Raw genomic sequence first — 16,262 nt, 5'->3', positions numbered from 1 at the left:
AAACATCTGTTAGTTTTAACAGTAGTAATTAGAAAATAACTTCCACACACACACTCAACAAACATACTCCAATGTTTCCAGTGAATCCCATTGAAAAAGATTAGTATATCACCTTTGAAGTATGTGTTTTTACTTAAATATCTTACTCCAGATAAACTGTAATGCTGGCAAGTTTTAAAGAAGATACTTAAACCAAAGTTCTTTAATAATCTGAGTCTCTTCTTAACCAATCATTAGCTGTCATTTGAGACTGAACCAATTGTCTGAGTTCAAAAGATAAAGCAAGTTGACTATATACTAGCAGCTTTTTTTTTTTCTTTTAATAAATCCCTTTAATTTTCCTACTATAATTCAATTTCATGATTTATCTCATAATAAGGGTTATTACATGAAATAGAAAATGTTACTGATACTAAGACTGTGAAAGCAACTATTTGAAAGAACAATCATGCCCTAACCACATAAAGTAGTTGTCTCTCTTCGTCTACTATGGTTGCTGGTGACAAATGATTTCTATCTAACTAAATACACTTTTTCTCTATTCTGCTCTCCAACATCTTATTGAGATGAGAAGCAGACGTATTCTTAAGAGCCATAAAATGTTTAAAACGCAAGTAAATCTTCCATTTTACACTTTCCTTTTACATTTCTTTATGTTCCATAAATGTCACAAATGGATGGTTTGACAGGATGAAATTTTGTTCAAAAAGCTTCAAAATAGGTTTCTCTTTTATTTATACAACTTAAGGCATGTCTTCCAATATTTAGTGACATTATACAAGAAAAATGTAAATAAGTTTAAGTAACTTGTAAAATTGTAATTTAATCAACTTGATTTCCTTTGTTTGATTGAAATAATATATAATGCAGTTTACATTTAAGAAGCAAGCTTGCATAGTAACTGCATCAATATTGAATTACCAAAGATAAAGAGGTGGGGCAAGTGCAAGGCTAAAGTTGATTTACCCTACATTTGGTACTCTCGGGAAAAGGCATATAAAAGATCATCTTCAAAAGGATAAAAATTCTTTGATTTATAGTGTCAAAATAAAGGAATTAAAAAAAAAAGTTTTATAAAAATGATACTAGTTATGAATGTCGAGGAAAGACAAATGGAATTGCTGCTCAAATACACCTGACTGATACAAAAAGGATATGCTGCAAATGCAGATACGACCCAGGCCTGATGATACTTTGCTTTATTGTTTTGGTGATATGTAAATGTTAGTGGACACAAATACAAATGTCTTATTTGTTTCGATTTAGAAAACTGTGTTGGATTCGAAAGCACAAGAGTTACTATCTAGTTCTCCACAACCTTTGCCAAGTTCAGTCTCAGAAGTGCTTAGGGTGATGATGGATGAAAAACTGCTGGAAAGAGATGATGATGACGAGCAAGAAGCTTCTTGTACTAGTTGCTTTTGGTAACAACTGGAAATGAGATTTTGACTATCAGAATTTCCTGAAAATGATTCTTTTTCGATGGACAGTTTGAGTTTATTATACTCCCAATTAACAGACTTGCAGTCACATGAAGCAACATCACACTTCTCATCTTGCAGATTGTCAAAGACAGTTCCTTCTTCTGAATCACTTAAGACTACTGGTATCTGAATGAAATCATCATCATCATCATCAGAAATCAGTACAAAACATGAACAGTCATTACAGTCACAGCTAACTAAAGGATCAACATTAGAGTTTTCTTTGTTGAAATAATTACGGCTTTGTTTAGCTTTGGAAATCAGTGACATTGCAGAGTTACCAACCATCTCCTCTGAGATGTCAGATATTTGACCAGTTTCTCTACTTATATCAAGATAGCTACTGGACGGGCTCGTTGTTAAATCAATTTCAACCATATTGCCGCTATTCATAGTTAAGTCAACAAGCTTAGTTCTCTTATGGGGAACATTTTCACAGGTTTTCCTTGGCACAGTCCATGGTCCAGCAAGGTCACTTTTCATGTCAGAACGCAGTCTTCTGCGATTCTGGTGTTTGGATGGTGAAGCCGAAGATGCAACAGCCTTACCACGCCTACGCAGAACATAGGGAACATTTATTTGGGATTTGGAGTTCTTTTCCAAACCACTTTTAGCACATTTAGAATTATTAACACAGAGCTTTGTCTGGTTTTTGATGTCAACAAGCACATCAGCTTCAGAATTTTTTTGTTTTCTGTGTTTCTGGAATGCTTTTTTAAATTTTGGAGTGAGGTCTAATGAAGAGTTTGAATGTTGCAATGAAGATCCACCTTCACATTCTTTGTTTATTACACCTGAACAAGTTGCTACAGGGCTTCCTGGAGTAGAAATTTGAGGATTATTGCAGTTAGACACAGTGCCAGATTGTAATGCTTCAGCCAGTGTAAGAGTAGCAGGCTTTTTCTTCTTGTTCCGTTTAAACATACCTCGTTTCCAAAAATTTCGCCGACTAATTCTTACTCCAGGTTTTCTATAAGTTACTGGAGAGATGGCATTATTGTTATTGTTATTATTATTATTAGCAGTCTGACTGTCACTATTATCATCTCTGACATCTGTGTTACTATTTAGAGTGGTTGAACGTTTTACAGGCAGCTTACGGCTTACACATTCACTTGGACATAGTTTTTGGTTTGACTTGCTTCCTGGCATGTCTACAGAATAGTCAGCTTGTTTTGGTGAACATTTTTTTTTTTTACGTTCTTTCCGCAGTTCACAGTCTATAGCCTCACAAGGAGGACATGACCATCGGGTGGGCCGAGAGAGGGACTTGTTTGAGATACAGCCTACATGGCATCCTTGAGAACCACACCAATGGCACACGATAATTTCCCATTTGCTGTCATCTTTGTTGTACTTTCGACCCCGTGGACACAAACAAACATCAAGGTCACAATGAGTGTATGGCTCCAGCAGCTCTTGGTAGGCATGGGGCTCCATTTCCCAAGCGGCATCTTGCTCAGGAATATAGATTCCAATTTGTAACATCTCTGCCTGCAATAAAAAAGAAATAATGCTTGGTAAAAAACAGAAACAAATTTAAAAAGCTGAAGTTTGAGAAGAAAAAGAAAGCAATTACAAACAATTTGACCCTGAAGAGATGAAAGGCAAAACCCACCTTGGCAGAATTTGAGCTCAAAACGTAAAGACAAACAAAATGCTGCTAAGCAATTTGCCCGGTGTGGTAATGAATCTGCCAACTTGCCATCTTTGGTTTAATATATATTGAAAATCAAACAACTCCATCAAATTTTGAGCTGTTCTCTCAAGTAAACTTTCTATGTCTATATTGCAAAAGTATTCAAAGTATTTAGTTCAAATTCCAGAGTCAAATTTTGCTTTTTATTCTTCATTAGGGATTGTGTCAAAGTTAGAAATTAATTATTATTATTATTATTATTATACAGCTGGCAGACAGGATAGTGTCAGAAGAAACGCTTTCCATCATATAATTACATCTTACACATTCTCAATTTAAATCCCACTTGTGGTTTATTTTGCTTGTCCTCCTCTGGGGTTGATAGCATAAGTAATAAATCCTAATCAAGTACTGAAGGTTGATCTAAATGACTATCCCCTAATCTTGACCCCCCAAAAAACTTGTAATCCTGAACATGTAAAAAAAAGAAAATAATAATAATAACTTATTGGTTAAAATACTCAACAGGTTGTATCCTATTATTCAAAACAAGCTAGTGAAAATACTCTTTTTAGTCTGTTTATTATACCTGGAGGTAAATAAGTGGAAGACTGTTTAATTCCTAAGTGTTTTCTTGGTTTATCAAATTATCACATGGGCAAAATACAAAATAATTCTCTTCAGACATCCTGAAAACAAATAACAGAGCTCAAGATCTCCAAGACTATTCTTAGGTCACCGTAAGATAGTCTGGTGAAAATGTTGAAAGCTGCAGGCATAATATATATTGGCTTCAAATTTTGGCACAAGGCCAGCAATTTGGGGAACCCCAAAAGGATGAAAGGCAAAGTTGACCATGGCAGAATTTGAACTCAGAATGTAAAGACGGATGAAATGCTGCCAAGCATTTACCCAGTGCAGTAATGATTCTGCCAACTTGCTGTCTTTGGTTTAATATATATTGAAAATTAAACATTAACTCCATCAAATTTTGAGCTGTTCTCTCAAGTAAAACTTGTGATGAATGATGCTGTTTGTTCACTAAAAAATAAATCTAGAATAATTTTATCAAAAATCTGAGGGCAAAATAATTTCAGCTATGAAATGAAATGTTTAGTTTATCTTATTTTGAACAAACAAGTAAAAGAACATTACCATTCTCTACAACACAATGTAAAGCCATGTGGCCTAGTCATTAGGCTGTTGCACTCACGATCGCTAGATTGTGGTTTTGATATCTTGAGTGGGTGGTGTGTTGTGTTCTTGAGCAAAACACTTCATTTCACATTGCTCTGTCCCCCTCTTGATTAGGTGGGGGGGAATGTTGGCCTGCTTGCCTAGCCAGCAAGATGGTGTCATTTGAAGGCTAAAACAATGTAAAATGCATTGTGACCACCAAAGTATAACATCTGAAAACCTGGTCAGTCATGTGGTCACATGACAAGACAATATTTACACAATAAATAAACAAGTATAAAAATTACTGATAAATTTAATGAACTTACTGTTTAGCCTCAAGTCAGCTCTGACTGAGCAGACATATGACCAACCCACCAACTATTCACACAGTTTGTTTAGGATAACCTCTTATTTATTTTTGAAAAATGATAGATGCAATTTGCAAGAGATTTTGCTGCTATTTCTGGTGAGTCAAGAGACAATATAAAGGTTCCTTCATTGGTTATAGTATTACATCAATTTTGCCAAGTAAGAAAATTAGCCAAGTTTTTGGCAACAATTGTGATCATCTTCAATGTAAAAGAATATTAAGAAAAGTGTAAGTGGATGGACATACAGGATAAACAACAAATGGAATTGACCTTGACTAACTTATTGCAGTTCTTATCAAAAAAAAAAATTGTGTATTGATTAGATGGTCTAAAAATTAAAACAAAACCTACAAGTCCAGAGCTTAAACCTGATTTCTGGGGTGTTAACAGAGTTCAAGACTCCACGTAGCTCCATTGCAGAGTCAACTCCCCTCCCCAGCTGTAGCTAGTATTCATTTTTCGTAGAGTTGACTGGAGCAATGTGAAATGAAGTGCCTTACTCAAGGACATGATTCACTAGCTGTTACAAGAATCAAACTCATATGATTGTGAACTTAACTATCAACTAAGCTAAATTCCTTTCTGGCTGTAGCTGTGGTAGGCATGTACAAGATCTTTGTGCTTTATAGCAACTTGTATATTTATTTGTACAGGAAATTTTGTCTAAATGCAAATAAACCCCCACAACACTTATCAAATAATGTTCCTTAAAATTCCATGTGGTAGTGGAGACAACATTCACCTTTTCCATTTTAGCATGGATGTGTAGTATGTTTAACAGTAATTATTTTTATAACGTCCTATTACTAAACACTCAACTGAAATATGAATAGAACTTGATTTCTGTCAGTCAGAGCAAGCACATTCGTTTGCCTAGATTGAAGGCACACATACACAATGACTATGGCAGCAAGGTCTGAATTCCTGATCCCATGGTCACCATAACCCCATAAACTGTCTCTGATAATTCCAAAATATTTTAAGACTACTTAGGGTTTGAGCAAGTCTTGGAAATATGAGAATATTATCAGCATAATTACTCATCAGAATAATCATAGATGACTAACTAATGCTATCATCATGCAACTGAAAATTCAGTTTCTTCAAGTAAATCTACAAATCCCACTGATAATATTCAAGACCTCAACTAAATGCAGTCATTGAGGAAACTGCACATCACAAGAACTTTAAATTTATCTTGCACTTAACAGTTTATTTTAATTTAATGTTCCTTAAAACCATTTTTTTACAGTTTGGTCAAATCTGTGGAATTGGTATGTGTAGTATGTTTATGTACAGAATATTTTATGTAGTTAGAGATTGAGATTTAAGTGCTTAATTCCTTCAGAAAAATAAAGCAAAAGCTTGGTAAAGGAAATAATTTATGAACAAAATTTTTTTATCATATGTGGTTATAGGAAATTTTAAGCTTGTATTTGCATAGACTTATTCAGAGAATTAACAGCAGCAGAATTTTTTTGTTTTGTTTAGAAAGTATTTTCTTTGTTACATGTGTGCACATATAAATTATAATTATTCTAAAAAAAGAAGTAAAGAAAAAATAACTTATTGGAAATACTTACAAATCTACCTAGTCAATAATGGAATCCTTTGTAGGAATAATGAAAATCTAAAAACTGAAAAAGAAAGGTAGAAATAATAAAATGGTAGCATACCTGAAATAGTTCTTTATTACAACAGAGAGGGCATTTGAAGAAGTGTAATCCAGCAGCTAATGCTTGACGTTGGATACATGTACGATGGAACCAGGTGTTCTTACAGCATGGTGCTCGCAGTGTGTCATTGGAGGCACGAGCTTCTACAGCATTCATGCAGATTACACACATACTGTTGGCAGTTCCAAAGAAGGATAGGCGGTCACTCACTTGGCATGCTTGTCGAGGTCTGTGGCTAGGGCAGAATGAACTATAAGAGTCAAAATATTGGTTCAAAGCACCAGCTTTTTGGCCACATCCAAAATGGAAGACTTTACTGTAAAAATAAAAAGAGAGAAACAACTTACTAGTAAGACTTTCACAAATAGAAGATTTCAATAAAATCTAAGCCAACAATTTATGAAAGAATTATGTTGACTGAACATATGCCATGTTAATCTCTCTCTTCTGAACAAACTCAAAGGTAGCCCACCTTCTATGTGGTTGTTTAATATGTTAAAAAACTAACAGGCCACATGAGTATACTCTAAGGCTTATACTGTACCAACAAATTCACCTCTGATAATCTTTTCTTTTTAATTTCAAATTATTCTTGTATCTCTGGAAATTTTTATTTTATTTAAAAATATTCATTAAACAAATTCCAGAAGGGAAAGGATGGAATAGTCCAAAAAAGTAATATTTTTTCCCAAAGCATGAAAATTATGAGGAAACTAAATCAAAGTGTGTAAATTATTCAAAATTTTTTCACAACAAATTCCAATATAATTGTAATCTACACTATCTGAAACATACTTGTAGAAAATGTCATTAAATATGTTCACTTTTCAGAAAGTTATGAGGAAACAAAGTCAGGGGGAAATACTTTAGGAAAGAAAACAATGCAAGTTTATATTGGTGTAACTGATGTAATTTAAACCCACTTTTCTTATTCAGCTTCTTATTTCTTCAACAAAACCAAATATGAAATGATACACGAATCAACATAATTTTAGATATGTTAGATTAAACTTATAATTTGGAGAAATGTTTTTACTGATATGCCTGTAGAAAGTAGCATTGCAAATATTTAGGCAACCTATATACTTTCAGAAGTATAAACAAAAGCATTTAAAAATGCTATCTTACAACGCAAGATAACTATATTACAGTGAATAAAAAGTAGATCCGTGATTGAACCACGTTGTTGAAATCTTCAAAAGAATCTTGAAAACCACATTTTGATAAAAATTTATTAAAATTGGAATTTATAAGAATTTTCTAGACAGTGTAGATTTTAATAATTGCTTTCTTTATTATAGCATATAGATATTTAATTATTAGCTTATTAGGTGTGAGCTTCATTCTTATATAGCTGTTTACCCAAATGTAGATGGAAATTGAAAGAAGCCCGTCGTGTATATATATTTATATATATGTGTGTGTGTATGTTTTTGTGTCTGTGTTTGTCCCTCCACCATCGCTTGACAACCGATGCCAGGGTGTTTACGTCCCCTTAGCGGTTCAGCAAAAGAGTGAGCATAGAATAAGTCCTAGGGTCGATTTGTTCAACTAAAGGCAGTGCTCCAGCATGGCAGCAGTCAAATGACTGAAACAAATAAAAAGTAGTTGCCGGTCAAGTAGTGTGGAGCGACTGATCTCCCTTATTCGAAGGTTATATGGATACAGTTTGTGTATCAAATAGCTAACTTAAGGCGATGGCCTCATGGAGCTAATAAGCGGACAGCTTTATTCTTATTTTTATAAGAATGCCATATTAATATGGCGATAACTATTATTTTCCGGGAACGCTGCCGTTGTTCTCTTTTAGAGAGACTTAGTAATTTTAATATTTCTATTATATATATATATATATATATATATATATATACACACACACATACACGTGTGTGTGTGTGTAGATATCAAACAATGAGAATGAGTACTCAACACCGCATTGGTGGGTACAGATTTATTTGTAGATTAAGGCTTCATGTAAAGGAAACCCTTAACAGTTATCAAACCTGTCACAGGGACATCAGTGTATATTTCCGAATATGAACACCGATGTTCCATGTGACAGGCTTGATAACTGTTAAGGGCTTTCTCAACATGAAACCAATGGTAGCCTTAATATATATATATGAAGCAAGCACTGTCTCGAGTTCTAGGACAAGACAGGTTTCCATAGCGTATGTGATCGAGGTTACAACATTTCCACTGAACGAGAAACTGGTCGGTTGCAGGGTTACTCATGTACAACTGAGTGGACAGGAGAAACGTGAAAAACATAACACACCGGCCGGTCCGGGAATCCAAAGCTCGATCTTGCGATTGTGAGTGTACCACCTTAACTACTAGGTCACTCGCCTTCATTGTACCAGTAATATATCATGATAAAAAACAAACTACATCCTTACACAGTGACTCTCATACTTATTATGAAGTAACATATTCAAAAAGAATATTTCTTTTTATATACATTCGTATTATACTTATGTCAAAGCATCCTAAATACATATGCTTTGTCTGATATTATATTAAAGCCAAATATCTAAAGCATTTCTACAATACACAACATTTGTCTGCAACTATAAAACTGCAGTCTTAAAATAAAATTAATGAAATTTCAGTTATCGTTAAGGAAGAGAGAATGAGTGGGAGAAAAAAATATCAAATTAGTCAAATGATACACGAAAAAAAAAAAAAAACCGAAAAGCCGAACTATTGATTTCACAAAGTAAAGAATATATATTATAAAGTAACGTGTGCTGTGATGTAAACAGATTGTAACATGGGAAGGAAATACGAGACGGTCGGAAATAGATTAACAAGCTGGTAGTATACGATCCAGTGAAAACTGTCTACAACACATTTTGTCCCGGGTCGGCCTTGACTGAGCAGATCCATAATTATAAACGTTCCAATGAAGACCATCTCGCCTTCTTGCTGGGAGAGTGTATCCCAGACTGCTTTATCTTTTATAATGTCTTTTTTTTTATAAGACAGGGTGTAACTTCAAGGAGATTTGGTCGATATTTCCAGCAGGTTGATCGACCGCGTAGATTCCATCAGTCTCGTAGCCGTAATAATAAAAGAGTACAAAAGTGAGAGTAAGTTGCTAAAAATTAGTTTTAAAAAATTTCGTCAATGAACATACAATTAGGCTTAAATAACATAGGGTTCCAGACAAGAATGTAATTCTAAAATTATCAAATAAGAAAAAAGTTTTCTGAACATCGATAAACATGTACATAACACTTTCCTAATCTTGAAAAACATGACAAGTGAATCACTGTTCTTTGGTTTCAGATTTCAACCAATTCATATAAAATTATGAATAAAGCATTCAATTTTTTAACCTTTACAACAACGAATAAATATTACAAAAGAAGAATCTCTAAATTAGAGTTTTACAACTGGAAACTTTTGGAGCAGGGTTCTCGGCTTGTCTTTTTCACATTTGTTTGACAACTTAAGGCTTAATTTAGACAATAATTATAGGGCTAAATTTACTATTATAAGAGTAAAACCGATATTAATCAGTTTTTTCAAATATGAGAATTTTTTTCTCATTTCCATCTACACTAAAAAATATTCCTGTGGGCAAAACATACGGGGATTCATTCATTTGATAAGGAATCCTGTACCATTAAGCGCTACTGTGGTCATAACGGTAAATAACATCAACAACGGTCAATATCCATTATTCTGACGAACCAAAAGGAGAGCAACTAAGTGATCGCTTGAGCCGTTAGAAGTAGCAGCTAAATCTCCCTCAAATTACACCCGGCCATCTTAAAAAAGGACACGCTGGATAATGCGGTCCCAAGTTCCATGAACAATACGAGAGAAAAAAAACCCAGGGAAGTCATGCCTGGAATGCTTTTGATCATAAATCTGCTCCATCAGTGTTGACCTGGGGTCCAACGACTACAAGCATTATTTTGACGACCAACAATCAATATTCAATTCACTGGCATAACAAAACAACCATTTGTTTTTAAACTGAGTAAGACAATGAAATATTTATTCACCAGAAAAAAAATTTAGGGACGTTAGGTCAGAAAAACGAAGAGCAGTGTCATGAGATTGAGATGGACAACGTTTTCTAGTGACACTTTCCGAAAGATTTTGAAGGAAATTTAAATCTTCGGGGTAAACCAAAAGGTAATTGAACGCTCTTCGTCTTAGCTTCACGCGGTATATTTAAAATGCCTGTAACATATAGCTGTATAGCACTGCTATATATATATATATATATATATATATATATATATATATATATATATATATACATGCATACACACATACATACACACACAGAGAAAGAGAGAGAGAAGGAGCAATGATAATCCAATCTCATTCACGGAGGATAATTTTAAATCGGTTTTCTAATGCACAATCTAAATAAATGTATTTGGTTATTTTGCACGCTTCTAATAATATTTTATAATCTTTAATGCTCAATAGGAGTAAATAAAAAGTGGCAATATATATTTTTAAATAATATCTGAAATTACACGCGCGCACGCACTCATACGGTACATGAAAATCCGTTATTCCCAATTGTTTTATATATATCTAAATTAAGGACCACATGGAGTGTGACGGTTTGGTGTGGTGTGTGTATATAAACTGCAGCAAGAGATTTGCGGAACTGGAACAACATAATTATTCAAAAATAAACAAATAAAACAAATTAAAAATAAAAAGCTGTCTCCCATGAACTTGTTTGAATATGGATATTTATGTATCTTTTAAAGCGGACAGATAAAGAAACAAAGTAATTTTTTTTAAATAATGCATTTCATTTTGAAATTAAAAATCGAGCAATTACAGAGATCAATTTTCTGTTATATTAATGCAATAATGCAACAAGTAAGAACCATTCTTTAATTAAAATTAATTATATTTTAAACTGTGATGAACAAGTGGAGTGCTCGTAGTGAATGCAACGTATACCAAAGGCTTCTTGTTGTTAAGACTCACGTATACTCCAAACCTATTTTTGAAGTGTCCCAGACATGACTATCCCATCTTAATTTAAAACAATGGATCGAGGACTATAACTCTTCTATGCATCCTGCATTTCTTTCTTTCTTTTTCTTTTTTTTTTTTTTTTGAAACAGAAGGGTGTGGTTTGAAGGGAAATTTGGTTGTTATTTTTAGCAGATCGAGCGATTATGGAGAGATCTTGTGTTGAGGCCCGATTTGACAATTAGCAAGACACGGTAGAAATCCATGTATTACAGGTATTATTTATATAGACCATGGACTAACGAAAGATGAAGTCAACACCGACATGATTTATTATTTTTTTTTATTTCTAAGTTCATGCCGGTTTGTTTGACCTTGTATTTTAATCCTTAATAATCGAGACTTAGTACCAGTAATATACTATTATGGAATCAATCAACTACTAAAAAAAAAAAAACAAGGTTGAAATATTAAAGTATTGGTGGGACAGCTTAGAAATATGGAATTCGTGTAGTCTAGCTGTGTTCCAATATGTAGTTAAACAGGACAATCCTGCAGATATCGCAGACGATCTATCGTGAAATGAGATGGAGTTCTAGGCATTATGAGTACAGCAAAGTTTAATTTCTTCTGCTATTAAAATATTAAGTTTTATATACAAAAGAACGTTCAACATGAAGTTGAATCTCTTTAAAACAAAACCAACAAGAACAAATAAATCATGATAACTATTTTATAAATATTCATAGAGCTGTATAAAAATACAACTATAAAATTGTCTAAGCCTAATAGTTTAGCAGTTAAAGGATTAAGTGTAGGCTAGGGTAAATTAAAAGTTGGGGAGAAATAATTTGACCTAAAATGACCTGCATAACACAGATGATGCGAACACCTGCGTAAGCAGATTCCTTCACTCGCTCCACACGGATGAAGTTCAAGGATATTCTAGTTACAAAGCAAGGAACTTCTCAAAGAAAACTAAAATTCAGAATCAACAAGGGGAGGATCCAAAATAAATAGTTGTCAAATATTATTAAAATATATGGAAAGACTTACCGACAGTTTTTCACAACACAACCTATCGTAGCTCCATTTCGGCGGCAGAACGTACATTTAAGACGTGAACCTCTGGATTTTTCTTTCCAGATATCTCCCGGGAGAAACCCGAAGATCCCGTCTTCTTCTGTTTTACCTTTCTGTGAAAGCCCACTTGAAAAAAGCATACAGAAATAATGGACTGTCATTCTACATTTTTGTACTTTACGCCCGAAAATTTCTTCGTTGTCATCTGTTGTTTCACAAAATAAACACATATCAGAATATTGAAATGTATCATCTTGACTCTTTTTCTTTTTCCCCTTTCGATTTGGACGTCCAGGTGATGTCATGTTGAACGATAATGGTTATACTTCTGTCCAACTTCCCGCCATCTACGATCTCATACATTTATGACGTCACAACAAGCCCTTCACAACGAGGTTTTAGTATCAGCTTACAAAAATAGGAACTGGATCGGCAAAAGTTTTATCAAATAATTCTAAAATGAACTATATTGTCTATATTTACATCGTTAGAAATTTAAAGCAGTCTTTTCTTTAAAATCAATATATTTATCAGTTATCATATTATCAACATTCGTATCTACAGCTTTTGAGCAATATGGTTTACTATTAGATTATATCTTTCGTTTTTCGTATTTTTATTTTTAGTAATTTCTGACGAGCTTGAAAAACTATATAAGATTTATCTTACTGTCTCCCAATTATCTTTTAGATTCATCAGCAATCTTTCGATTACACCGTTTAAATTATATAACTTTTCAAAGTATATTTTAATGGCTCATACATCACCGAGTCAATTAATAGCCACAGAGTGACTTTCTCCGACAGAATAATAATAATTACATATCCAACTTTTTATTAGTTGTTTCTACTAGCCGGCATAATATATTTTGGTTACTGATCATGCGATTAAGCAATAGTTATAAATAAATTGATAAATAAGTATTAAATTCGGTGTATTTACAGTTACTTGACTCGATTCGTCTATATAGATACATTCATGCATGAGAAACTACTAAGTTAGCATTGCCTCAACTTCTACCGTCTGCTAAATATGAAATGGTGAATTACAACACCGCTCGAATTCTCTCTCTCCCTCCCTCCCTCTCTCACACACAATCTTTCGCGCGCAATTTTGATATATTTACATTTTCTAAATATAAATAATACAATTGTCTGTAACCAAGAGTAAAATAATACTAAATATATATTATGGAGCCCATATAAATGACTGATCAAACCAACTGCTGTGAGAACAAAATAAAATGCCACCAAGTATATTAATTAGTATTTATCAACGACACCGCCCATATTACAATATAGAAGTTCAGGCGTCAAATGTTGTACTTAGTATTTCAAGGACAGGTCTAATATAATATTTGTATAAAATAGGATATGATGGATTGGCGAGATAGTTAGAATGATGGGCAAAATGCTTTGCCATTTTACTGTCGTTCTAAGTTCAAATCCTACAACGAACGAGTTTGCTCGTTAACTTACTGGAGTCGATAAAATAGATACCGGTCAGGAACTGGAACTGATTTTTATCGAATGTAGTACCCTCTGGATTTGAGATCATATCTATATCAGAGATCAATATTTGTATAGAGAGAACAGAAAAAGTACAGTCAATCACTACTCGTGAGTATGAATCGATTACATGTCCTACGCTTTCATCATTTGTTTTAGGTGCCTATGTAACCACGAGCAAAGACGCCCATTCGGCCCCTCACCTTTAATCTGGCGGATTAAATGTGACAGCTGGTGGAAGAAAATGTACTAGCACTTTGACAGATATTCATTACAGCTGAGTAGACTGGAGCAACATAAAATGGAGTGTCTTGCTCAAGGACACAACACATCGCCCGGTCCAGGAATTAAAACCACAACTTCCTGATCATGAGTAGAACACCCACCAGCCCAAGAGCTTTCACGTAGAGAGAACCAAGAATTGTAGCACAGCTAGAGTGGGGGTCGGTAGGGGCAGCCTGTCCTGCTCGGCACTTTTAAAGGGGTTGCACTTTTGGGTCTGCTGTAGGCAATGTTTTTTGTGGGGACAGGGGGCGGCGAACGGAGGGGCCGCTCCGGGCAGCACACACTCTAACTACGCTAGTGGGTAGATAGGGCAGCAGACTGCACACCAAAAGATTTAGGGCTTGTATAATAATATCCACACTGTTGTATCCATAACCAAGACAACCCAGCCCGTCAAAAAATAAATAAATAAATAAAAATAAAAAGTACTGTGGGGCAGTTCAGCCCATCGGTGTACGCAGTGAGGGTGGTGGGTATAATTGTTTAGTGTCTCATTTTCTTTCAGTACAAGGCTCAAACATTCATATATGCATTTAGAGAAATGTGAGCAAATATTTGGTGAAATTAAATTCCTAATCAAGTTCTGGTGTCAATATACCGACAACGTCAAGGCGGCGAGCTAGCAGAATCGTTATCATGCCGGACAAAATGTTTTGCAACATTTCGTCTGTCTTAGCGTTTTGAGTTTAAAATCAACTGAGGTTAATTTTGCCTTATATCCTTTCTGGGGCCGATAAAATAAGTACCAATTGAGTGCTGGGAATCGATATAATTGACTTACCCCTCCCCTGAAATTGCTGGCTTTGTGCCAAAATTTGATACCAATATATTGACTACATTTGCTAAAGTTTGTGATTTTTGTACCTATGTTAAGAAATATTATTGGCATTTAGAGAAGGAAAAGTGGTACCCATGATCTTTGGTAACACTCCTTGGTACCCATGATCTTTGCTAACACCTAAACTAGGAAGTCGGCGCAGTTACAGTGCATTTTGACCTTCTATGGGCAGAAAGAAAGTTCCGGGTGGTCGCAGTTTTGGATATATTGAAAGATAGTGAACAACATATTTAGTGTGGGTTTTGAGTGAGCTGAGACAGCAGATATGACGGGGGCTGGGATGGAACAAAAACTAAACAAGTCTGGTCTTAGGGTGTACCAGGTGAATTGAAGCGGAGGTGGTTTGAGTTGGCTGAGACGGCAGAGATAAAGAAAAGAAGACAGGTGAGAGAGAACATCAAGTCAACTTATCTATATATATATATATATATATATAGTATTTGATTATACCCCTTTATGCCCAGATCGACTTTCCCGTCACACCTTACAAAGTTGATAGAAGGTATATGTGCCTCAATGAAGAATATTTACTGCACTTTCGGCTTTGAGGGAAGATATATTTTTTTAAGTGTTCACTACTTTACAAAACTATATCAGCTGAGCAAATGACCGTCTCTACATGCATTAAAAACACTATAACAATCTGAACACTATTTCAGATTATTTCTTTGAGCATATAAAACAAAAATTTAGCTGCAGTAAAATGAAGAAGACAAAATAAGGTAAATTTGCCTGTTCAGTTTTCCAGAATTACATATACCTCAATGCCCATCCTTGGACATCTGAATGATCAGAAACGTAACAAAAACTTAAACTATCAAGGTCAAATTGAAAAGGATCATGGAAAAATGGCCCATATGAAATTAACAAAACTCGACTAAAACATACTCTATAGCAATGCTCCGCAACCCTTTTTCACTTGCGGTACACTTCTTTTTAAAATTCGGCAGCACACCTGAATTAAAAATATAACTAAAGGCATAGGGAGAAAAATTATATTCAGGTTACACTGCGGCACACCTAGCATCGTCTCATGGTACACCAGTGTGCCGCGACATACCTGTTGCGGAGCACTGCTCTGTACTTCTTCACGATCTGCAGCAATGACTCTTTTCTTATATTTACACAACATGCAGTTAATGAACAGAAATTATTGAAAATAGTCATTCCTCATTTGTTCCATTTTAGACATCATCTTTTGAAAATTGAAAATGATCTAAGTAGACATTAGTTCGGGAAA

General features: G+C 34.4%; 1 protein-coding gene across 1 annotated transcript; it reads right to left on the bottom strand.

Annotated features, from left to right (window-relative positions):
• Nucleotides 1–268: 268 nt before the first annotated feature.
• Nucleotides 269–12,778, bottom strand: LOC115209160. The gene is made up of 3 exons (XM_029777386.2): nucleotides 12,365–12,778; nucleotides 6,350–6,665; nucleotides 269–2,978 (listed from the first exon to the last, which is right to left on the bottom strand). The coding sequence occupies exons 1-3, from the start codon at nucleotides 12,694–12,696 to the stop codon at nucleotides 1,263–1,265; spliced, it is 2,364 nt and encodes a 787-aa protein (XP_029633246.1). The 5' UTR covers nucleotides 12,697–12,778; the 3' UTR covers nucleotides 269–1,262.
• Nucleotides 12,779–16,262: the final 3,484 nt, after the last annotated feature.

This window comes from Octopus sinensis, linkage group LG3 (assembly GCF_006345805.1).
Source record: "Octopus sinensis linkage group LG3, ASM634580v1, whole genome shotgun sequence".
NCBI lineage: Eukaryota > Metazoa > Mollusca > Cephalopoda > Octopoda > Octopodidae > Octopus > Octopus sinensis.
This window is presented reverse-complemented; position numbering and strand designations above follow the sequence as displayed.

Bases quoted from the DNA above. Each gene is read 5' to 3' on its own strand.
- LOC115209160 (XM_029777386.2), bottom strand. From the start codon at position 12,696: ATGACATCACCTGGACGTCCAAATCGAAAGGGGAAAAAGAAAAAGAGT. The intron at 6,666-12,364 runs GTAAGTCTTTCC...TTATTTTTACAG, and splicing joins TGTGTTGTGAAAAACTGTCG to TAAAGTCTTCCATTTTGGAT. The intron at 2,979-6,349 runs GTATGCTACCAT...TTTTTATTGCAG, and splicing joins GTAATAAAGAACTATTTCAG to GCAGAGATGTTACAAATTGG.